The 23,782-nt window shown below is 48.6% G+C and overlaps 10 protein-coding genes across 10 annotated transcripts, besides 1 other annotated feature; 5 read left to right on the top strand and 5 right to left on the bottom strand.

The window, feature by feature from the left end:
• Positions 1–28: 28 nt before the first annotated feature.
• NFIA_109310 (methionine aminopeptidase 2) lies at positions 29–1,782 on the top strand (the record flags this gene model as incomplete). The annotated part of the gene is made up of 7 exons (XM_001267333.1): positions 29–68; positions 155–286; positions 372–964; positions 1,023–1,286; positions 1,354–1,515; positions 1,583–1,669; positions 1,726–1,782. 7 exons carry the CDS (start codon positions 29–31, stop codon positions 1,780–1,782), a joined length of 1,335 nt encoding a protein of 444 aa, XP_001267334.1.
• A 407-nt stretch (positions 1,783–2,189) lies between these two features.
• NFIA_109300 (sphingolipid delta(4)-desaturase family protein) lies at positions 2,190–3,637 on the top strand (the record flags this gene model as incomplete). Its single annotated transcript, XM_001267332.1, has 3 exons — positions 2,190–2,396; positions 2,457–2,735; positions 2,837–3,637. 3 exons carry the CDS (start codon positions 2,190–2,192, stop codon positions 3,635–3,637), a joined length of 1,287 nt encoding a protein of 428 aa, XP_001267333.1.
• A 756-nt stretch (positions 3,638–4,393) lies between these two features.
• Positions 4,394–5,251, bottom strand: NFIA_109290 (putative integral ER membrane protein Scs2; the record flags this gene model as incomplete). The annotated part of the gene is made up of 4 exons (XM_001267331.1): positions 4,394–4,834; positions 4,901–5,005; positions 5,060–5,164; positions 5,237–5,251. The coding sequence occupies 4 exons, from the start codon at positions 5,249–5,251 to the stop codon at positions 4,394–4,396; spliced, it is 666 nt and encodes a 221-aa protein (XP_001267332.1).
• Positions 5,252–7,132: 1,881 nt separating this feature from the next.
• Positions 7,133–8,187, top strand: NFIA_109280 (UBA and UBX domain-containing protein; the record flags this gene model as incomplete). Its single annotated transcript, XM_001267330.1, has 3 exons — positions 7,133–7,217; positions 7,281–7,627; positions 7,684–8,187. 3 exons carry the CDS (start codon positions 7,133–7,135, stop codon positions 8,185–8,187), a joined length of 936 nt encoding a protein of 311 aa, XP_001267331.1.
• A 482-nt stretch (positions 8,188–8,669) lies between these two features.
• NFIA_109270 (RAD52 DNA repair protein RADC) lies at positions 8,670–10,616 on the top strand (the record flags this gene model as incomplete). Its single annotated transcript, XM_001267329.1, has 5 exons — positions 8,670–8,930; positions 9,006–9,092; positions 9,153–9,332; positions 9,391–9,568; positions 9,625–10,616. The coding sequence occupies 5 exons, from the start codon at positions 8,670–8,672 to the stop codon at positions 10,614–10,616; spliced, it is 1,698 nt and encodes a 565-aa protein (XP_001267330.1).
• Positions 10,617–11,490: 874 nt separating this feature from the next.
• NFIA_109260 (uncharacterized protein) lies at positions 11,491–14,608 on the bottom strand (the record flags this gene model as incomplete). Its single annotated transcript, XM_001267328.1, has 6 exons — positions 11,491–12,023; positions 12,134–13,477; positions 13,710–13,942; positions 13,997–14,267; positions 14,325–14,490; positions 14,567–14,608. The coding sequence occupies 6 exons, from the start codon at positions 14,606–14,608 to the stop codon at positions 11,491–11,493; spliced, it is 2,589 nt and encodes an 862-aa protein (XP_001267329.1).
• Positions 14,609–15,511: 903 nt separating this feature from the next.
• On the bottom strand, positions 15,512–17,485 carry NFIA_109250 (putative amino acid transporter; the record flags this gene model as incomplete). The annotated part of the gene is made up of 4 exons (XM_001267327.1): positions 15,512–15,938; positions 15,999–16,203; positions 16,325–16,484; positions 16,544–17,485. 4 exons carry the CDS (start codon positions 17,483–17,485, stop codon positions 15,512–15,514), a joined length of 1,734 nt encoding a protein of 577 aa, XP_001267328.1.
• Positions 17,310–17,338: a microsatellite.
• Positions 17,486–18,818: 1,333 nt separating the features above from the next.
• Positions 18,819–19,247, top strand: NFIA_109240 (uncharacterized protein; the record flags this gene model as incomplete). The annotated part of the gene is made up of 2 exons (XM_001267326.1): positions 18,819–19,056; positions 19,129–19,247. 2 exons carry the CDS (start codon positions 18,819–18,821, stop codon positions 19,245–19,247), a joined length of 357 nt encoding a protein of 118 aa, XP_001267327.1.
• Positions 19,248–20,405: 1,158 nt separating this feature from the next.
• Positions 20,406–21,012, bottom strand: yphA (tyrosine phosphatase family protein; the record flags this gene model as incomplete). Its single annotated transcript, XM_001267325.1, has 3 exons — positions 20,406–20,702; positions 20,756–20,951; positions 21,005–21,012. 3 exons carry the CDS (start codon positions 21,010–21,012, stop codon positions 20,406–20,408), a joined length of 501 nt encoding a protein of 166 aa, XP_001267326.1.
• A 1,371-nt stretch (positions 21,013–22,383) lies between these two features.
• NFIA_109220 (3'-5'-exodeoxyribonuclease) lies at positions 22,384–23,484 on the bottom strand (the record flags this gene model as incomplete). The annotated part of the gene is made up of 4 exons (XM_001267324.1): positions 22,384–22,578; positions 22,644–23,134; positions 23,207–23,384; positions 23,449–23,484. The coding sequence occupies 4 exons, from the start codon at positions 23,482–23,484 to the stop codon at positions 22,384–22,386; spliced, it is 900 nt and encodes a 299-aa protein (XP_001267325.1).
• Positions 23,485–23,782: the final 298 nt, after the last annotated feature.

Genomic DNA, 23,782 nt, shown 5'->3' with positions numbered 1-23,782 from the left:
TTTCCCTCATTCTATAACAGGTTTCGTTATGGCGGCTCAGGTTACCGAGAAGCTGCAGGACCTCCACCGTGAGTAATCCCGCCTCAAATCCGATGCACTGTCTACAACTCTGTCAAGTCGGCTTATACTAATGAAACATGATTCTTCGCTATAGTGAACGGCCAGAATGGTGACGCCAAAGCTAATTCCACTGCCGTCGGTCAGACAGAAGCTGGTGAGGCAGAAGATGACTCGGACGACGAGAAGGAAGACGGAAATGCTGCTCCGGAGGCCGGTGCAGGAGGAGGTGCGTACCTACACGTCTGGGTTCATATTTGACATGCCTATCAGTCAGGCCTTGGGAATTTTTACTTACAATCCCCGGATTGCAGCTGCGAAAAAGAAGAAGCGCAAGTCCAAGAAGAAGAAGAAGGGAGGCGCCAAGGTTCAGAGTTCCCCCCCGCGTGTCCCAGTATCGAATCTTTTCCCCAACAACCAATACCCCGAGGGCGAAATCGTCGAATACAAGAACGAGAATTCCTACCGCACAACCAACGAGGAGAAGCGTTATCTGGATCGCATGAACAACGACTTCTTGCAGGAGTACCGCCAAGCTGCCGAGGTGCACCGTCAGGTCCGCCAGTATGCGCAAAGGACCATCAAGCCCGGCCAGACCTTGACAGAAATTGCCGAGGGTATTGAGGATGCAGTGCGTGCTCTGACTGGTCACCAGGGACTTGAGGAAGGTGATAATCTCAAGGGTGGTATGGGTTTCCCTTGCGGTCTGAGCATTAATCATTGTGCGGCTCATTACACTCCCAATGCCGGCAATAAGATGGTGTTGCAGCAAGGAGATGTGATGAAGGTCGACTTTGGTGCTCATATCAACGGCCGCATTGTTGACAGTGCCTTTACTATGACTTTTGATCCTGTCTACGACCCTTTGCTGGAAGCCGTCAAGGATGCTACCAACACCGGTATTCGGGTTCGTCAAACCGCAGGCTTCAAGCTATCGAGGATTTCTTACTGACGATTCACTGCAGGAAGCCGGTATCGATGTGCGTATGAGCGACATTGGTGCAGCCATCCAGGAGGCCATGGAGAGTTATGAAGTCGAGCTCAACGGCACGATGTACCCTGTGAAGTGCATCCGGAACCTGAACGGTCACAATATCGATCAGCACATTATCCATGGCGGCAAGAGTGTGCCCATTGTGAAGGGCAGTGACCAAACCAAGATGGAGGAGGGTGAAACCTTCGCCATCGAGACCTTCGGTAGTACTGGAAAGGGCTACGTGAGAGAAGACGTAAGTGCTCTCAAGAAGACACCGTTGCTTGCGTTCGGAATATGCTTACCCCCATATTTTTCTGCAGATGGAAACATCCCACTATGCCCTGATCCCCGATGCGCCTTCAGTCCCTCTCAGACTCTCTTCCGCGAAGAACTTGCTCAATGTCATCAACAAGAATTTCGGCACACTGCCCTTCTGCCGTCGGTATCTTGACCGACTAGGCCAAGAGAAATATCTCCTTGGAGTACGTCAATACTCTGCCGTTTCCGGTGCAATCTCCTCTCTTCTACAGTACTGACATACCTTTCCAGTTAAATAACCTTGTTTCGTCGGGTATCGTACAGGATTATCCTCCTCTCTGTGATGTCAAGGGCTCATACACCGCCCAGTTCGAACATGTATGGGAAAGACTTACACCCTGATGCTCGGGAATAGAAACTGACCTTAACTACAGACCATCCTTCTCAGACCAACCGTAAAGGAAGTCATAAGCCGGGGAGACGATTACTAAAAAAATGTCCATAACGTTCTTGCATGCTTGATGTGGATATTATGATGAGCCTAAGAGCTTAATGCTTCGAAGAAAGCAGAATGATACGACGCAGGCTGAAATTCAGCATATATAGAATCAAAGAATGAATCAGTTACCCTTCATCTACATATCCAGGGCCATGGCTGCTCTGTCCTAGAGGTTATAAAATTAGCGACTTGTCCCTTAATCATATCATGTGCCGGTGTAGCCCCACGTGGAAACTATCAGCTCCGAGACCGATAATCTCCAATTATTATTGTTGTCTGATCGTCAAGGCTCAACGTCAATTGACCCATATCGTCTTCTTTCGTTTTCCAGTTCACTCTTTTTACCTGTTGCATCCATGGACTAAGTTGTCACGAGTCTTGCAATTCCCTTACACCACCATGCCCTCTGTCGTTGCAACTGCCTCTGCGCCTCACCTCCGCATGTCCGCCGCAAAGAACCAGGGCGATAAGTCCTCACCGGATACTCAACCATCGGCGAGAATTCAACCTCAGGAGCAGTCGGCGGTCGAAGATCAATTCTTCTGGACCTATACTGAAGAGCCTCATCGGTCGAGGCGGCAGGCGATCATCAAGGCTCATCCAGAGGTAGCTGTCCTCTTTGATAAACAACACTACCACCTGCTAACTGTTTGTCAATATTTCTAGGTAACCAAGCTCTGCGGGCCTGAGCCTCTCACCAAATATGTCGTTCTGGGCGTTGTTACCCTTCAGATTTGCTGCGCATATCTCCTTCGCGACACATCATTCTTTTCATGGCCATTCTGGGCAACGGCGTATATAATTGGAGCAACTGCAAACCAGAATCTATTCCTTGCGATCCATGAGATCTCGCATAATTTGGCCTTTCGTTCGGCGATGGCCAACCGGTTGTTGGCCATCTTCGCCAATCTTCCAATTGGGCTGCCATACAGTGCCGCCTTCCGGGTATGTGGTTTTTTGAAACCCCAAACCATGTCACTGATACGCGGAGCAATGGTGTAAAAGAAACGTGGACCTGCTGACCTTTTGTCTGTCTTTCTCTACAGCCATACCATCTCACACATCATAAATCCCTCGGCGTCGCAGGTCTCGACACCGACCTCCCCACCGCCGTTGAAGCTTTCTTTCTAGACTCCCTCCTAGGCAAGGCATTCTTCTGCACCTTCCAGATATTCTTCTACGCCGTCCGCCCCATGTTCATCTACAGTCCTCCATTCACCTACATTCACCTGCTTAACCTCATCACTCAACTCTCCTTCGACTATGCCCTCACCAAGTTCTGCGGCGGCTCCCTCCAGCCAGTACTCTACCTGCTCCTCAGCTCCTTCCTCGCCGGCTCTCTCCACCCCTGTGCCGGCCATTTTATTGCCGAGCACTACTTCTTCTCCCGGGTGGAGGGCGGCGGTACAGAAAGCATTGAAGAGCAGAAGAAAATGCGGGCGAACGGCGGAGCCAGCAAGCAAAAGCAGCAGCCGCACCCTCTAGACTCCCTTCCGCCACCAGAGACATACTCCTACTATGGGCCCCTCAACATCCTGACATACAACGTCGGCTTGCACAACGAGCACCACGATTTCCCGGCCATCCCGTGGACGAGGCTTCATGAGCTTCACCGCATCGCGAAAGAGTTCTACGAGCCGCTCCCCTGCCACCGCAGCTGGGTCTGGGTCATCTGGATGTTCATCCTGGATAAGAATGTGGGCATGTGGTGCCGTGTCAAGAGAGCACAGGGCGGTCGTCTCGTTGGTGGAGGCGGAAATGGCCGAGCGGGGGAGGGGATATCTGCTGCTTCGGCCGGAACCGACGAAGGGGGAGATGGTTGGAAGGAAAGTGAGATTCAGAATTGATTTCTGAAGTACCTGTATCACCCAAGCGTACTCTCGACAAGAACTCTTTCCGAGTTATGTGGACGTGAAAGGGTGGACTGGAGCCACTTGATTTGGCAACAACTTCCGAAACAAAGTGTACATCTAATTAGGACCCAGTTACTTCACATTCAGAACGACTACTGTCTTACATAGATGATAAGGGATAATAATAAATACTGAAAAACTCACAAGGCATCTGCAATGGAGGAGCCTTTGAAGATACATTCATTGACATTTCAGTAACCTCATCATAATGTACCCGATACAGCCTGGCTATGAGCGTGTCGAGAATCGTCTAAGAAAATACAATGGCTTGCAAAGAGTTGGTAACTGGGTGTCAGTAGCAGAAAGACCGAGACGAAGAATGAAAGGTAGTCATGCGGCAAAGCCAGAAGAGCTTTAAAGGAAATTCGTACGACACAAGCGAAAGTTGCGCGTGGTATTTGATGGAAAGGTCCCCGTGCTCTTCCGCGAGATACGGACAGAAATCGCTGCATCTGCTGGATTCGTATCATAAGGGTAACTAGGAAATCATACTTTCAAAAGGAATGGGGAGACAAGATATGGGAAAAGGCAAGCTGTAAAGGATGGAAGGCATACAAGTGCAAGCTGACGCCTTGGAAGAAAATTAGAGAGACAGGGCTCTTCACAACAGAATACAGCGGGTCTGTAAGTAATAGAAACATAGAAAAGAAAAGTCCGGACAGAAAGAGGCTGGGAAAGGCGAAAATTGGTCTAGAAAAAGAAGTACGCGATCAAGAAACTTAGCAAGCAAAGCCCGGCCACGACCTGCAATGGCACACCTGCGGCGACGGGTTGGACCTGCTGTTGTTGCATCGCAGGCGCTGATTTCTCGTTCTCGCCCCCAATCTTTCTCTGTCTCAATCCCTGGTCCGCAAGTCTCTCTTTGAGTTTTTGAATCTGAGCATTAGCCTCCGAAAGTTGAGTCTTCAGCTCATCAGCTGAAGCTGGGATACCCGATGTGTTTGATTTGACAGATGTGGCTGAAATCTCATTCGATTGTTGGGCGAAGGCATCCCGCTTGGGCTTCTCGCTGAAATCTGGCGGTGGGATAGGTGACGTGTCATTGGAAATTTTGGTGGAAGCCCCAACTGCAGGAGTTTGATAGTTCGCGCCAGGTGACGTATAGGAAGGGGGTTCTTCTTCGGGTGCACTCTAGAATTGGTAGTTAGTCATGAGTGATCTAGGAGTTGATAATTGATATGCGACAAGGGGGCGCACAATTCCATTTGTCTCCTTCCCCTGCTCGCCATTTGAGGATTCTGCAGGCAGCCAGTTCACACGGATCTTGCGCTCCTGGATGGAGGATTTTGAAGCTTTCTCGAACTAAATAGCTATTAGAAAGTATGGCAGGCAACTTGCAGCAAGGGACAGACGAACAATAGAAGAAACATTGGAGAACTCCATGTCACCAGTCACGGCGACGGTCTGGACCAGGAACTTGTCTTTGCATTTGGCATCAGGCGCAGGCTCTTCCTTCATCGCCTGAAGTAACACTGTTCGACTGATCAGCACTCCCGTCAAGGGCTAAGCACTAGATTCAAGATATGAACCAACCATGGACATCCACATTCTTGCCAGGTTCTATCCGTCCTGAATTGGGCCGAACGCAGTAGCTGGTTGACTGTCAGTCAATACTCGAGGCTGATATGCAAAGCTAGTATTCTAGAGGAGGTACAGACTGCTTCGGAGCGGTTGTTTTGACCTAACGCACACAGGCTTGTTAGTGTGCGATCATGGTAGGCTACTCTTCCTGGAGGCGCATTTGCTAAATACCTTGAAGACCACGGGCTCTGAATTAGTATTGCTCAAGTGTAGAATCTCACAGACTTCGCGATCGAAAGGGCCTGGTTTCTCAGTCAGCGTATATGTTCCAGTCCCCCACAAATCCTGGGTTGGAAAGACCCACGTTTGAACCCCAACTCAGGTGGTTCCAGAAGAATGGACATTGCTGTAACGGAATAAAGGCGAATAGATGTGCGAACGAGGCAGATGAGATATGGAGAGACACTCAAATCATAAAAAAAAGGAAGTGGGTGGATTAAGCTAGTCAGTAATGTGGAGGTTGGATAAGGTAGGGGAGATCGTGAAGCGGTTGTTTCGGCCAAGGGAGTACCTAGTTAGGTGATCACGGAGTAAGGTACGTAGCTGATTGCAATAATAATGGATCGTTTCCATATCGCAAGTCCTGCTCTGCGCTCTCATTGGTGCCTGTCTACTAATTAGTCAGCAAAGTTTAGCCCAAGTCAGGTGATGTCATCACAGGTGCTTTTACGATCGACGCCATACTTTCAACTGTTCAGAGGTAAGACCTGGGCGAATTTAGAGTGCCGGCCTCTTACACTAACTAAGTCTTCTGACAGTATCTTCGCGGTTGGGCTCACTGAACGGATACATACGTCGATGCTCTAGATCTGTATGTTCTGGTTCGGTTCACGGCCTTGGGGATCCACAGGCTGAGATCCTCGAAACATTCCGATCATGAACCAAAAGAAGCCGATTTGTTTATCAGGAATGAGGACATGACACATGTATGGATGTGACATCCTTTCCACCGGAGAATTAATCCTTTTCAGAGCAGAGAGAAATCCTGACTCCTTGTACTCTTATAGCGTCGGGGGTATTGATGTGACATTGCAAGTCAGATTTCACTACATTATCAGTCTTGTTCAATCTCTATTAAGAGACAACAGTGTCATCGGAAATAACTAGATATCTTCCTTCCAGCTATCACGGGACCAATGGCCCGAAGTACTCTACCAGAAATCCGTGTGGAATGATCGGCGAAGTAAGAGAGAGCCTTCTGATAAAGACCAACCTTCATACTCTGAATGGGGCCGACAGCTGGCTATCCCTGTTACTGTTGTCTAATTAGTAACCATCTCTGCTTACATGCTTCTTTTTGCCCAACTTTATCACTTATATACCACTTTGTACTCCGTAGTGGACGATCTTCTAGGTTTTGTAAGACTCTTTCCTCCTGAGTTATATTATATGCGCTCTCAGTGAAAACAACATAACCTTCATTTCTCTTATGATCTCAGCCCTAATGGTAACAATTAGTTCTTTGTAATGACGGTTATGCTTGCTAGAACAATAATAAGATGTAAGATTTCTGGTACCTAGACTCCGCCGTTAATTAGTAAAAGTGGACCATCCCGCACCTCTCGCTCCGCCGCCTTGGCTCAAAGGCTATACGTCACTTGTAAACTGGCATCTATCTACCTACTGCTGTGTACAATCTCCTTTTCAGCCAACTGCAGCTTTTCCATTCCTACTCCAGCCCCTGGACAGCTGCAGAAACCAACATATCTAACCTTAACGTTCTCTTCTCGCATATCGGAGAAGCTTTAGGGTCTCTACGGCTCGGCCTCTACTTCCGCTCCAAAACTCTCGACAGTTCCCCCACGTCAGGGCATAACCTTCTTCAGAATTATCAGTTGGGAGTAAGAGATGGCTACTTCAGACTTGGATCAGCTCATTGAAATGGGCTTCGATAAAGAGAGAGCGGAGCTGGCGGTGGCAAGAACCGGTGGTCGTAAGGGCACCCCTCACTCGTCACCTCGTATGAAGTACTGATCTTCCCTTCGATCAATTTCAGTCCAAGGAGCTTTAGAGTGGCTTGAGGAAAACCAAGACAAGTCGTTGGAGGAAATAAAGGCTGCTGGGTCGAAAGAAGGGGAGAATGAGGAGGGGCCCGCGTTGCAACCCGGTGAAGAACCCCGCAGTCTGGCTTGTAACGAATGTGGCAAAAAGTTCCGCAGCCAGGCACAGGCAGAATTCCACGCATCTAAGTCCGGGCATGTGGACTTCTCAGAGTCAACGGAAGAGATCGCACCCTTGACAGAAGAGGAGAAGAAGGCCAGATTGGAGGAGCTCCGGCAGAAGTTGGCCGCAAAGCGAGCGGTACAGGCTGAGCAGGATAAACTAGATCAGAAAAGGAATGAGGTGAGGGCATTCTGTTAGCCCACTTCAACATCACCTACTGATAAGTTTCGGTACAGGAAATTCGACGGAAGAGCACCAAAGAATCGCAAGACATCAAGGAAGAGCTGCAGAGGAAACAGATGATGAAGGAAGCGGCCAAGAAGAAGCAAGAGAAACTGGAGGAACTTGAAGTCAAGCGTCGCATTAAAGCCAGGATCGAAGCGGATAAAGAAGAGCGGAGACTGAGAGCTGAGCGGGAGAAAGCGGAGCGTGCCGGCATGGCACCTCCTGCACAACAAGCTGCTCCAGCGCCTACAACCTCGGGACCTGTTGCTTCCAAGCCCGCAGCTGCTTACACTGAGACTCGACTGAGATTCCAGACGCCCAAGGGGAACGTCATGAAAACAATGCCCGTCACTACTACCTTGTTCGAAGTTGCCGCAGCCTTGCAACAGGAGGACGGCATTGAGGTGCAAAGCTTCGTGCAAAACTTTCCTAGAAAAGTGTACAACGCCGAGTTCTTCGGTGAGTCTCTAAAAGACCTTGGACTTATTCCCAGCGCCAGTCTTATAGTCCAGTAATTTCTGGTATTGGACTCGGTGAGGCTGGCCGCCTGAGTCAGGCTGCAACCACTTTTCAGGTTGATTACGATATTTAACGCAGACAATTACTATCCAACCAAGTCTACTGCGTAAAAATTGAAGCAATAGCCCTCCAGATACGCAACTACTAATCAGTGAATGCAGCGCTGGTCCAAGTAAATGTATTCATGTATTGATCACGTGATGTCGCGACATGTCCGTGTAGCCCAACGCGTCTCATTAGCTCGGTGCTCCTCATCATCAAATACTCACAGCCTCATTGCCTCATCATTCTGCTCGACAAAGCATAAATACGTGCGGGCTTCAATGACCTGATATTTGCAGCTTATTCATATCACTGAATTATGCCCGCGTAAGCTAATATGCGATCCTTAATCGTATTGTTATGCCCGTGACCAAAGCTAATCGCGACTTACCCCAGTGTCGGCGACCAACACCGCAGTGGTCCAGTATGCGTCATGATGCCTAATTCGACAGGAAATATGTCCGGCAACCCATTTGAAGAGCCGCCTCGGCGTATCAGCGAGTATACGGCGCAGGAAATTGCTACGCTTCAAGCACGTCTGGATAAGAAATTGGGCCCTGAATACATCTCCTCGAGGCCTGGCGCCGCGGGACAGAAGGTGCACTATCTATCCGCGGATAAATGCATCAATCTTGCCAACGAGGTGTTTGGCTTCAACGGCTGGTCGAGTTCGATACAGAATATTCAGATTGATTTTGTATGTTCGATGAAACGGATCAGAATGCGTCCGGGCGGCGATGGGGAGAAATTGCTAATGGATGCTCCGTGACAGGTTGAGGAAAGTCAAAATACTGGGAAAATCAGCTTGGGGTTATCGGTCATTGTGAGGGTAACACTGAAGGATGGTACTTACCATGAAGTATGTTTTCATGGTTGCTTCCACACAGTCGTTCTTACTAACTGGTCTGGATCAACTCAGGATATCGGTTACGGTCATATTGAGAATTGCAAAGGAAAGGCTGCTGCTTTTGAAAAGGCCAAGAAAGAAGGAACTACTGATGCACTTAAACGTGCGTTGAGGAATTTCGGCAACGTTCTGGGTAATTGCATATACGACAAGGATTATGTTGCGAAAGTTACCAAAGTGAAAGCCACGCCCGTATGTTGCAAACCTCGGCTTGATACTCGAACAGTGTCTTGTTCTGACCAAGCTATAGGCCAGATGGGATGTTGACGAACTTCACCGGCATCCTGACTACGCACCGATAAAGAAGGAGCCTGTTCTACCAAAACCCGTCCCAGAGGATGACGACCTACCTCCTCGGCTACCGAATGCTGGGAAAACTACAAGTACAAATGATACTGCTGTGTTTGATGGCGATGGGGAGTTTGGAAGTAAGCAAAACAGACCATGTTTATTTCTTCTGTTCACTCATGGCTAATGAATTTAGGTGATCTCTTTGACGAGGCCGATTTTGGAGTTACGGCCTCTGGGAACCCCGATGAGATAGTACTGGAACCAGAAGCCCAAGCAAAACCACAACCACCGACTCCTGTAAAGACAGGCCCTCAGGGGAATTTCCACCGCCCAAACCCGGCAGTCGTCACACCTTCAAGGCCAGAAAGGCCATTCAACCAAACAGTCAACAACAGACAACCTTCCGTTCCGCCCACTCTCAATCAAAGACACAATCCTGCGCTGCAGAACCAATATGTCGGACAAAGGCAACCTGTCCCGCAAGGACAACAGCAGAACTTTCAAAACAGCAGAATGGCGCCCCCAGATCAACCAAGAACTAGCCAAGATTCAAACTTGCCAAGCGCTGCAGGGCAAATGCCTATCAAGCGAGAATTTGACGCTAAAGCTCAGGACACAGCTCCCCCGGCCAGTTCACCCTCTGTTCCGCCTGCCTCATTCTTTTCAGCTCGAGCAGTAGATTTGTTGCGGGAAAACCCACATACTGCCGTGAATGCTCCCCAATTCGATCCCCACGCCGAAAGTCCCTCGATCCGCAAGACAGCGGGCGTCGATCATAGCAAGAGTGTCCCGATATCGAAGCCAATGCTTGCGGGAGCCTCGCCAGCTTCAAGCAATACGCGCGACTTTATCAATCCTTCCACGGACATGCATCGAAAAATTGGCGCCCCTGGTGGTATTGGCAGTCCAATGATGAACCGGGGTCAGACGACTTCATCATACCGCCCACTGACTCGGCAAAATCTCGATCCAAAACTCGCTGCAAGCAACGCAGCTGCAAACAGAGCCGGATTTGGACCACCCAATGTTAATGGAAAACGACCGCCTTTAAGTGACGTGACGAATGCATCTGTCTCTGGCAGCAGCGGGCCTGCTTCAGCAGTCAATGCCAATGATCCCAAAAGACCCAAGATTGACGGAAATTCGACGCCGTCCTTACCGCCGCAGCAGCAACAGCAGCAATAGTGTATACTTGGTCTTTCACGCTCATCGTGTTCGCTTACCTCCTCGTCGTCATTTTAGAGAGTTTGTTGAGTAGCCGGCGTTTAGGCGATAACGGCATAGTTACTGGGACGGCAGATTAGCATTTGGTCACTGTTTGATGGTTACAGCTAGATCTGCATCTTCATCTTTATCTTTGGGCACTTTCCGTCCGTTTGACCGGCCTTCAAGGCGGAATGATTTACAATGAGCATTAAATGGTTGCTTGATTCCGAACAAGGAAAGGACTGATGGATGCGACCTGCATCGTTTGCTTGCCGTCAAGGATCATTCGAGCATTAATCATATATAGCCCTTAAGCATAAGATGGCAAGAACTAGCCCCTTTCTCTGCATGTTCCACTTTCTCATCACGGGGCTCGTGGCAGGGAGAGCTGTCAGGACAGCATCAGGCGACGGTCTAATGGATTCGACGAAGCATTCAAGCCTTTGTCGCTGCCTTTGCAGATGAACAGATCGAATTATTCGTCCCAATACATCTAGCAACTGTGTACGCAATGTAGCACCGTCATATAGTCAAAATGCTTGTGTTTAGATGGCAGAATGTTTGTGTTTGAGTACTCTTGTCGCCACTCATCTTGCCTACATGCGATGGGGCATGAGGAAGGAAGGTGCCCTCGGAACGACAAAAGAGGTAAGAGGTGCTGAAAAGGGGAATGACAATCATAAATACTTTTCAACGTTGCAGTGCTAACTAGAGAAAGAACAGCGAGGGCTAGCTAATCGTACAGATTTTTCATTTGGGAGGTTCGTCACACATAATCAAGAGAAAAGGAAAATAGAGTAAGATTAGTCAGAGAAGACAATCGGATAACGCAATTCGTGCCTGTGGGCGATCATCAACGCAGTGGCTTTTGAGTCTCAGAGCTTGCCCATCTCGAGCCCTGAAGGCCACTGGACTTGCGATTCTCAGGTGCTGCTACAGTAGGCTTTTGCACCACTGGTGTTGCATAGATCGAGCCGAGGCCGCCCAACGCTGAGGGGCTCGGATTTCTCATGGCCGTGGGATTCTCTTGCACCTTTGGAGCATGCATAGACCGTTGCAATGCATTCACCTGCGAAATAGCACTCACCTTCGGAATAGCTTTATGCAGCGCTTTGACTGCCTTGGGCACAGAAGTAGGAGTAGATGGGCCCGAGTCTGAATTTGACTTCACACCATTAGATCCAGTTCCTGGCGCAGTGGTTGCCAACCGGACAGGTCTTGGAGAAGGTTCACCAGTACTGCACGACGCACTAGTGGATTTGGCAGATTCCGAGTTCGATGTTCCATGCGTGTTTATACTTTCGGGGACGGAAGGTCTTGCTCTAGGCACAGTAAGGGCTTGTGGCATTGTTGGAGTCGAGAATTTCGGACGAGTATCATTCGGCTCTACACACATGAGGCGTCAGCAATGGTTAGGTAAAGATCACAAATGTAAGAATAGATACCCTTCAACGCGTTCTTATCTGGCGATAATGCTTCGTTCCCATGTGTCTTACCATTGAGTCTTCCCCTACCGGGCAATAAATGATCACCAAAGATATGATTGTCACTGGCCTGACGTCCGCGCGGTGGGAGCTGAGATGTAAATCGTGAAGAAAGAGAAGCAGTCGAATCAATAAGCATATGATCTCGACTATTCTGGCGAGAATGTTGTGACTGTCCAGTTCGTGACTCGGAGGTTGTTGAGCTTGGAGGGCTAGGCTTAGTATCTCGCCAGCCACTGAAACTGGGATTCCTGGCAGCAACCGTTGGGATGAATTCCTTCGCTTGCACATTGAATTTAGACGGACTAGGTGTCTCCTCGGAACGCAGACTAAGTTTACTATTGCTTTCCTCAAGAGGAGCTTTCACCGGAGGAGAACAGACTGACGGTGTGGGGGAGGATATCTTGGAATGTTTTCCTTCCACAGCTGTTTCAGCTTTTGTTTCCTGAGGTTTGTGAGATGAGAGAATTTCCTGTCGCTTTCCGGCAGTCTGTGAGGCAGTCTCCTGCACTGTTCGTTGGTGCAAGGAAAGTATCTCTTTGAGCTCTTGTTCGTACTTCCTGAGAGCTTGCAAGTCCATATCTCGGAGCGGCTCAGGCACATGGTGGCGCAATGTTTCCTCCACAAATTTGCAAAGGCGTGCGAGCTTTTCTCGGAGGGCAGCTAGATCAGATGGTGTACCGTCAGGCGTAGGGGTCATCGTATCACCACTGCTTTCCCCGATCCTTGGGCTGGAAGAGTCCTTCGAACCGACTAGCTCAGTCTTAATGAAAGAGTATATCTGCGTTTCTGGCCGCAGTTCTGGCCTCGAAAGAACACTTTGTGCAACATTTGCTTGAAAATTGATGCCTTCCAAATCTTGCAGGGCTGGGCTCATCGACAAACTATTTTCCGCGCCCGGAAGACTCTTCCTTGGAGGAGTGGAATTGAAGTCAAGGAGAATTCCAGTCCTCCCTTCGGCTTGGACATTAGCAGAGTAGAGATCTTTGCTCCGGACGATCGTAGTTGAGCCGGACGGTGGTGTTGAGACATCAACCAGCGCGTCGTCTTGGTTTTGCTTCCCAACTTGAGCTTTGTCGTCTGATAGTTCAGAGGTGGATTTGACGTGCTGCGGTTTCCCTTGCTGCGGAGATTGTAGTCTGCTAGGCTCAAACCGCTGGTCTCTTTCACTCGCTGTATGAGCTGCCTGGGCTATGCTCACCCGTGACGGTTGACCATTATTAGAGGACACAGGCGTAGCGACTGCCACTGAGTCTCCGTCTGAACGGAAAGAAGCGATGGAGTCCTCGTATGCCCGGCCCGCATTGGTCTCCTCAGGCTGGTTGATAGATTGGGGAGTTTCGTGATCAACGGCCTCTGTGACTTGAGTTTGTTCAGAACCCGTAGTACGAACCGTTGTTGGGACATTCGAAGCCCTCCCATTGAGCAGACGATCGCGCGCGATAGAAAGAAAGTCTTCAGGAGGGCTGAGGAATCTTGGCCAATCGGTGTTGCCACTATCGCACAATGTCAGATTGTGTCCAAGACTGGGTGGATTTTGAACTTACACAGGCCGCCTAGTTTTGAGAAGAACGAGGTCTCTCTTCACGCCTTCTCAGAAGAGTCAATCGGTTGCTTTCTTTCAAGCTCGCAGAGGGCTTGTACTTACCGCCTTTAACAACTGTTTGCGACTTCGAGCCAGATAGATCCCTACTCTTCTTCGGCGGTTCATTATTGATATCAAGCGCAGGATCCTGCTGGTGCTTTCTAGCGTGAGGGGACTGGACAACATGGTTGCCCAGCTTTGCGACGGCGCCTTGGTGTGTGACTCTTGTCTGAGCGCTGATTATGGGTTAGGCCAGATTAATGGGCTTGCTAATGGGATCAGTCGCTTACTTCGGCGAGGTCTGCTTTGTTTCACGACCTCTTGTACCGATGACACCACCGCCACGGCCGGTTGTTTTGGAGCCTCTCGTTGATGCAGAGCGGCCGCTCGGAGCACGTCCCGCAACCTGAGGGAAACTATCATTCTTCTTGGTGGATTTTGAGTAAGACTGGCCACCGCTCCCTTCTATCACGGCGCGCAGTCCAAGACGGTGGCTCTGGCCGTTCAGAAGATGGTCTAAAGGCTCTTGATCAGCCGGGTCGCCTAAATCCTTGTGTGCATCTTTCACAAATCTTAGCCAATAGTCCGGATAATTCTTTAATGTAGTGAGAAACTCACTTGCCCAAGCGTTAAGGCGTGCTTGATTCGCTTGGGCCAGACGCGCAGCGTCTGATCCAGCAACATTTATCATTCGCGTGGCTTCGATATCCTCCAAGCGAATATTCCTGAACTTCTTGGTGTCAACAGTCGAGATATACTCTCTTCTAAGCGTCCCAAGGTCCTCCTATATACAATTCAGTGTTAGTCAGACTCTCCTACAAGCATCTTATGACGGTATCAATAAGGCGCAATTATCTTACCATTTGAAGCCTCTTTAGGCGCTCGATTGCCTCTTCGTCCATGATGACTTGCTCAAATCTGCAAGATATGAACGTACTAGAATGGAAATGTGCAAGCAAAATTGCAACAGACGTATGTTTCCAGAGCCAGAGACGATGAAGAGAATGAGTGAATGTAGCAAGGCACAACAGGGGAACTAACAGAGGGCCCACTCTCTGTTGATAAGAATCGAAGTGAAAGTAATACCGTCGGTCAAGATACAAGTAGTGCAAGATCTTCTAGTTGTCAGTTCAGAGTCAGAAGATACCTGAAGGTCAACAAAAACTCTTCCAATGTTTAGTAGGAGTCTGTAGGAAATGTGACTATCCTCTTCATGATTATGGGGGTTTAGAAGTAAACCGAGGTAATGGAACAATGAACTGCTTCAAAGACCAGAGAATTGTGCAGGGGAAACAAAGAGGGGAGGGTAGTGTGAGAGAAAAGAGAAGAAGAAAAATAACAAAGAAGAAATTGTGTTGGGGATGTTGCTACGGCGTCAAGTGCAAACGCAACTATTGGACTAAAACGGAAGGACTCTATTGATTGTATGTAGACCGCTGTGTCTCTCTAATCATAAGTCTCAGTTCAAAAGCAGTTGGACAAGGATTAGTGTCATACTCAGAGCATTCCAGATCACATCAGATGCCAATGGAGGGCTCAGAGGTGATGTGTCAAAGAATCAACTTCACTGTATCTGGAAGGGAAGAATACCTGAAACTGGAGACTCTTCAACACTACAACGAGGCCCTTCCTGTCATGTCAGTATCACTCATCAGTAAGAGTTCAGTGTATTTGAAAGTAAGTCGGTATATGTACAACAGTCCCAAGACCGAGAGAGACGTCTATGGGCCGATCACAGGTGCAGTCGTATATTTAGACAGGCATTACTACTTGCTAAGCACTGCAAGTCCTCGTGCCACCCTCGTCTACGCAGGGGATTCTCCTGTTAGCGGATCTGACCTCAAGAAGATCAACGTCAAGGGCCCAAACTCACTGCTTATCATCTTTGCAACAGCTTGCAACAGGCTGACTCCCATAACTGTGATACCAAAGGCGATACACAGATATGCGGGAACCTTAGATTTCCAACTCGCATTGCTTAACTTCACGTAACAAAGCGGAGGAAATATGTACGCCAAAGCAGCTGCACTTGTTGCGCCAATGAGCTCGAATACAGCCCCAAGATCACAAGTGAACAATGCCATAGCCATAGATGTTACTACCAGAGATGTCGTGAATATTAAGTGTCGATTCATATTGAAAGGTTCGTCGGGGAAGTAGTAGGTCGTCATGACCGACCGACAAACAAAGGCTTCAAGGGGCAGCGTTGTAAGCATATTCAGGCCAAAGCAACTGCGGACAATTTGATGTTAGGTTAAGCAAGGGTTGTTAGTCGTATGGAGGAGGTCTTACAGCCGCGCGATATTGACCATTATATTATCAGATGGGAAGTTGTTGAGGACATTGCCTTGGGTCTTGGATCCGAAGAAGAGGAAGCCTGAGATACCCATAGCCAAGCACATACAAAGGGAGACGGCGGTTGAGTAATGGGTTACTTTTGCGAAGCGATCCATGGTTGGCTTCTTGAGAGAACCATAAATTAAGAGACTATTGTGGTCTTTGGACGGTCAGTCAGGGTCTTGCGGATTATGTATATGCGGTGGGCAACATACGGCAAACGAAGGCTATGGTCTGTTAGACAATTAGAACTTCAGGTTCTTCGGGCAAGGCAAACTTACCGAAAGATATCACTCCCGCGGCCTGGAAGAAACCAGAGTTGATAAAAAGTAGGCTCTTCACCTCGCCACGAGATTCCGAGGGAACTCGGAATCCCTGGGTGATTACAGCAACGACAATCACCAACATACTTATGAGCGCTAACGCAGACGCCTTAGCCAGCTACTACATTGTTAGCCTCGGAGATGTTCGTCCGCTGCATAGAGAGATTAGAACCGCACCTTGGCAATGTCCCGGTACAGAGATAATGGGTATGAGACTCCCAGGACAAAAAGAACAATGATAGCTCGCCTGTCCGTAAGGAGCCAGAGGAAGGACATATCTCGGAGAGAAGGAAATACAGAGCTGAAAACATGCGGTATAGTATCACCCACAATTATGCAGAATGCAATCATGCCGCCAAAGGCAAAAGCCCACTGAGCGACGGAGATCGCAATGAGACCACTTTTCCCGAAACAATGCTGCATCGTTGCTTGGAAGGAATCCGCGCCGCTCAATTTAGAATTGACCACAATCAAGCGAATCGTCCAGTCCACTGCCACTGTGAGCGCACATAAGAGCAAAACTCCCATAGTCATGCCCGCCTGCCGAAGTGCATAGGGTTGTCCAATGATACCAGCTCCTATAATGCTGTTGGCCATATTCATGAAGGCCATCCGCATTCCGCTCCTCGGCCTCGCGTTCTCAAGGTGTTCCTCAGGGAAGAAATCATCGGAGGTCGCAAGGGTTACACTGGGGGCCTCTATATCTGTCAAAAGAGGAACCATCTGACCTCTGCCATTTCTTCCCGATCGGCTCGCATTTGGCCGCGCATAATCCTCCTCCTCCAGCCACGAGTCCTCCGAGTCGCGAGGGTGTCCATTCGGGAGACTTTCCTCTTCCGATTCTTCCTCAATGTTAAACCGAACACGATTCATTGTACGAGGGCGACGTTGCCCATCCGGAGCAGGCTGAGATATCGATGATCGATATTGGTGCGAACCAGGAGGAGCAGAAGGAGCAGAAGGAGCAGAAGGGGAGGTCAGGGGAGGACTGTTTGTAAGGGGACGGCTTGTCCGATCGGTTTCTTTGCTCGGAGATCCCAAGAGCAACGATTGAGATTCTCTCCCATCTGGACCATAATGGTCAAGCAATAGAGATTCCCGTCCTTCATCCTCTTTCATTGCTGAATTTGTAGCTCATGGTAACCTCACTTTTTTACGAACAGATCGTCGTTTGGGGCCAGGTAACCACAAAGATTCACACGTGATGGCGCTTATCGATAAGTAGACAAAGCAAGCCTACAGCCAATCACAGCTACAAGTTATACTTTCACGTCACAGGGCTAATCTGCTAAACATTTGGGCCATATTTGATCTACAATTTTTTAAATATTGGGCAGACCCAGGTTGAATACAAAAGTAAGCATGTGCTAGTTCCATGAAAATATCTGCTGTGCTGGGTAAAAATTCAATACCTAACAATCATTGTTACAGCCCTACTGCAATGATTATATCATAGTATGATTGCAGTAGTATGTTTATTGAATACAGTACATACCAGTAAATCAGAACGATGAGTTGCTTGATAGGTACCTACATATTTAAATGTACCTGGCCGTGACGGCAGCTGTATGTCTCCCCATTTAATAAGGTAATGCAAATACCCCTGCGTGAAGAAGGCTAAGGCACACAGAACATTTGCTAATCCAGTCCCTTGATTACTGCTCGGAGAATCATCAAACTAAGCATCGAGTCATTATTTGCCATGGCCCTGGTCATTGACCTAGGGCAAGATACAATCCATGTCTCGCACTCCAATTCAGATTTGTCTCTGAAGCTACGTGCGTCGTTGGACATATCTCTTGCAGGAGATTTGGATTCTGGACAGCTTGAAGTTCCCAAGGAATTGATAAATTCTGGATTGATATGGATAGCCCAGTCACCAGAAATCAAAATGCATGTCGTCGCTACTGCCAGATCTCATCTCCCTAAATCAGTTCCATCTTTCATCTCTCACGTAGGAGATATTATTCGCAAGTCGAAAGTACGTTATCACGGAGCAAAAGCCACTTACACAGGGCTGTGATTGACCCATTTACTGACAGACGCCCTGCAGCTCTGGTCAGATTTGGATCTTGCTGTCCTGCTCAGAAGTTGCGACCATTTTACCGGATCGGACAATTCAACGATCATCAAGCTTTCCTTTGGATTGCGAAGAAAGGCTGGACGGCTGTCAACAAACAGAATCCGCCGAGTACCAATATCAGCGCAACACGACGGGGATGCTGCTCCTCCTGCGAATATTCGCACAGCATACTTGTCTACGATAAACGTGTTCCTTGAAGTCCATGACTCGAACCAAGCCAGACAGGAATACTTCCGATTAGCGCCGACCCCGCCAATCTCAATATCTCCCGAAACATTTATAGCAAATTCCAAGCAATGGAGTACAATAAAAAGCCTGCAAGGCTTTCCGAAACTTCCTGTGACGCAAGCAGACTGCGTAGACGAATTCATGGACAGCAGCACACGGTTGTTCTTGGACGAGCTTGAGGATATGAAAGACGACTTCCGAATGGAGGAAACCCGCGATAGTCAGATTCACCACGAGCTTGATCAGCTGCTCAGGAAAGGCCTTCAACCGCTCATAGTTGAAGCACATCAGCAGAGTGATACAGGCACTCAGAGCTCAGGAGATAGGGCTCTCCAACCCCTGTCACGCATTGTGCCTTCGGTGTTCAGCTTAGGCTACCGTGAGGTACTGTTCTGGAATGGCTTTCATCAAGAAGGGCGCATACAACTGACACACATTTCTCCACCCACAGGCCATGAACCAGCGATCCCACTTGATTCCGTCCATCGCGAAGTCCCTAGCTTCAATGCTGAAGACGACGACGAACCCGACTTTGCAGAGCAGAATCAACAACCTTCAAGCTTTGCATAATCCTCGAACAGAAGCGTCTCAAGCACCAGGGTCGACCGACTTCAGAGCAGCAATACAGACTGCCCTCTGGAAGATCGCCCAAAAACAACTATATGATTCCCGGGCTTCGCGGAAATTGAGTGCATCAGATGCCGTGACTACTTCCGCCAATGATTACAGAGGAGCTGAAGAGGGTCTTTTATCGGAAGTAGGCATGGATGACTTCCACGATGATCCAAACAGTGAGAATCACGAGATATGCGATTCCGATAGTTATTTGGGAAGCAATTCTGAGGATCTGGAGTTCATGAAAGAAGACGAAACGAACTCAGTCTTATCATTTGATGGAAATTATTCACACCATTCAATTGATATGCTGGAACATGACGATACAGAACTTGATCGAATTTGGGAAGACCAGACAATAGTTGACCATACCCAAAGCAGAACCACAATATCCGTGCTCAATCTTTCAGAGCAACTCTCCTGCCACCTTTCCATAAGTGATGGCGAGATGCTGGCATCGGACTGCTTTCAAGATGAACCTACGAGCCCACAACTTCTTCCCGATAGCTCTAGCTTCGCGGGGACTTGTGAGTCTTCCGATGAGGACTGTGACCTGATGCTGTGCGACCACAATTGGGTTCTATAATTTGTAATTAACAGGTTGTCGACTGCAGGGTATCTATCCGCATGGATGACCGTCTACAGTATATACATTATTAACTACATAGCGTTACTACAAATTGACACGTTTCAAATAGGCCCAATAGGCCGCGTTCTCAATCAAGAGGATCCAACTTCAGCCAAAGAGGATTTGGGTACTCATTGTGTTCTATTAAGATAATAAGAGAAGATACCAGTACAGCCATCGATTATCCATCTATTCTCAGACAAAGTAAGACAAACCCACACCCTAATTTATAACATTAGCCCGAATTACCGTCCATTCGCAACACCATACACCGAACACGCCACTGTCGCATCAGTCAATAAAGTGTAGGGTATCTGACAGAGAGATCACGGTCAATTATAAGCCAACATGCGCCGTCCCAATGCACCTTCGTGCTCCGTACTCCATGCAGTCAAATTGTTTCGACGTCGGTACAGTCGTACTCGCCGAAGACATTCAGTCCTTCATCAGATAGTGTCATAGTCATGCAAAGTGCACTACGTCCATCACATAGCGTCGGACTTGTGAAATACACTGGCAGAAGAATGTCTACTGCCTCTCGGGGTATTTTCGTCCTCGACTACTTCTTCGCGAAGCGGATTGAGCATTACACCAGCCGGCCATGAGCTTGCACCAGAAGAAACAGCGAGGGGTCTGAGTCTGGTGTCATCGAAAAGTTCAATGAATCGTTCGTCGAGGGGCCTTGATTTCGGCCACGAAAAATTGATGTATTCCTTGCGAATAGCTGGCATGTCCCAGCCCTGAACCTTCCGAAAGCAGCCGACAATGCATCCAGTCCGGTGCTATCAAATCTTGTTAGTCAGATCTAATTTGTATTATCGGCCTTTGCGCTCACCTTCCCCTTGTTGCAGTGTAGAAGGAGTGGGTGATTGGCCTTGTTGAGCATAATTTCCAGGACTCGATTCACGACATGGTCCGGAGTTCGAATCGTGGGATCCTTGTTTGCCAGGATAAGAATGCGACGATGCTCTATACCGTTCTCTTCGAGAAAGACCTGGTGGTCCTGAGTGTAGTCCCCTTCAACTAACGTACTATGTGGACAAGCGTAAGGAAGGGGTAATGATCTTATATGGCGGCCACTTACACCATCATCCTGAGGCCCAGCTTCTTTAGTGCTTGGAAATGCCAAGGTTGCGGAAAAGAGCTTCTATAGACCCCTTTGACAACCTCTCCGAAATTTGGAGGCAACTTTTCAGTGTGGATGATCTCCGACTCCAATGATGTTTCTCTAAGACGAGTCCTTTCGCCTGGTTGACGCGGTGTAATCAGTAAACGGCTCACTGCAAAGGTCAATAACAAAGGGAAGAATGCTCACCCGCTTTAGCCCTGAGGGAGCTATTGGAAGACTTCTCACTAAGCGGTTTAGCCATCGTAATGTTTTCTTTGAGACAGATGAAATTCAGTGCAGCCTTGACGCGTCTTGGTGGTCTCAACGCTCCCTTGTTTGACGGGAACCTTCAGGCGCCTGTGATATGCCTCGAGACAGGGGAATACAGAGCAACGAGCTTTGAGACGTGCCTACCAACCCAGGAATCTGGATACAGCGGGTTCCAAGGCAGATTGTAAGAGTGCCTTCGGAACGGACGTCAGTTCTATGGGAGAGTCAGAGGATAGAAAGTCGATGGCCCGATGAACCGGTGTTCAGTCAAACAGAAAAAGCTTGAAGAGAGGCCATGATGGAGGTATTCGAGAGTGTCAGGAGACAGGATGGATAAGCGAGAAAGAGAATAGATCAGTGAGTAGGGTATCTCCGTTGTCTCGTCAATAACAACAACAAAGACAGTGAGACAGACTTTTGAAGAAGTATGGGCGGTGAGCTACTGGAGGAGGGATATCAACAAAGTGAATGACACAGTCTGACAAAAACCACGCTAGCACGAGCTTGACCTGCGATATCTGGCATGAAACAGGCCTATATTGTAGCCTAGGAAACAAGATCTGGCTGAAGGCGTTCAGCAATTGCAAGTGAAAAACATGGCTACCAACTTCTGTCCCAGCATATTGCTCCAACAAAGATAACCTCATATTGAGTCCGTTATAGTCCAGGCTCAGAATATCATGGCAGGAGCAAACAGTCACAGTTGAAGTCGCTTCTCTGTTGAGTCACTTTCGTGGTGATTGGAAAATGGACTGCTTTCTTTGTCAGACGGTGCCAACTTTGTAAATCGACGCCTGAAACGTTCGAATCAGAAGAGCTTCGGTCAGTTTGAATCAGACAGCTTGGCCATGAACATTGGAAAGCAAAGTTCATACGGAGTCAAAGTTTGGGTATGGACAGAATGACGGGGCTTGACAAATCCCAAGCAACTGTTTCCCTCCCCTTCCGGTGAGCAGCTTCAAAACACGGAGAGCAAAGAGTTACGAGACTTCCTCCCCGAGTCCGAACATTCTTATCGAGTTATTCCAAGCCCTAAGGATGGAGAAGTCAGCTCCTTGGTGGCCAAAAGTTTCAATCCGAATAACCTACGCCTCGCAAACCTCCTCCGCTGTAATATCTTTTAATTTAGCGATGACATGGGCGACATGGGCTATCGCAACGGGTTCATTGCGGCCCTTGACCATAAGGCCTTTCTGCCATTTCTCCTTCTTGACTGCCTTGGGCAATGCGGGAGAACCCTCCAGGTACTTAGCGGATGCGTGAGAGGGCCGGATCTCGCACTAAGGATATGCCGTCAGAGAGGAAAGAATGTGAGGATGTTGCAAGGGAGATGAGAACTCCATACCCATGGACCATCTGTCTCTATCTGGATTCGATCAAGCGGGATAGCTTTCACCACCTCCAGGTTCTCCTCCGTCTTCAGGCTGCATCCGTTGACACCGACGTCCAAACCCAGCGCCAGCATCCGTTTCATCTCGTCCATTGTCCCTGTAAAACTGTGCGCCAAGCCTTTCTTGGGAAGTTTCTCCAGTCTGGGAGCTAGCAACTTCTCAAAATCCTCACTGGCAGCTCTGGAATGAAGAAAGAGCGGGAGCTGTATTTCCACCGCAAGATCCAGTTGAGCTTCGAAATATTTCAGCTGAGGTTCTTTGGCGCTGAGGAACAGTCGGTCATAGTCTAGACCGATTTCACCGAATGCAACAGCATGCCCGGCTGCTTTTGCTTCCAGCGCCAGAGACTTCAGCTCCTCCAACATCTTGTCTGGACCACCAGGAAATTCATCGAAGAGCTTTGCTTGACATGGATGAACACCAACAGTTGCGTAACAGAAACCGGCTGGTAGCCGAGCTTGTTAGGCTTGATAGCACGAAGAAACAAAGGGTAAGGGAAGTTGTGTGTGCAACTTACGGTAACTTTGAGCAAGCTGAATAGCATGCCGAGATTCTACTAGATCTGAACCAGTCACCATGAACTTTGTGCACCCCACATCGCGGGCACGCTGAATGACATCGTCAAGGTCATTGTCATGAACCTGCCTGCCGTGATATTCTCCTCGAAATACAGGGTCACCGAGGTTGATTCCAATCTAGAAGCAATCAATATTAGCAACAGTCGTTGTAGATATGCGATGCTTGTGAAGAGACACTTACGTCGACATATCTCAAAGGCTTGTTAGAATCACTCATCTTGACTCTGGCCGGTACTCTATTCAGAACAGCAGAACGGTAATATCTTTTGCTGTTAGAGAGAGAATAGGAGGATGTACGTCCTGGCTTCAGCAGACTACTCCCCGAGACTGCATTTATCGGTGAGCCAGTCTGCAATAATACCGTTTCCAATCCATTTAATTAAGCAGAGGAGCACTCCTTCCGCTGTGGGATTGAATTTAACCGTCTAAACATACCTGGGCAATCTTCAGGGCAACTCAAAGGCAGTTGCGAGTGTAGATTGAGGGACTTTTCTCTGAGCCTGAATCCTACGCAA

The sequence above is a fragment of the Aspergillus fischeri genome, genomic scaffold (genome assembly GCF_000149645.3).
Source record: "Aspergillus fischeri NRRL 181 1099437636245 genomic scaffold, whole genome shotgun sequence".
Lineage (NCBI taxonomy): Eukaryota > Fungi > Ascomycota > Eurotiomycetes > Eurotiales > Aspergillaceae > Aspergillus > Aspergillus fischeri.
This window is presented reverse-complemented; position numbering and strand designations above follow the sequence as displayed.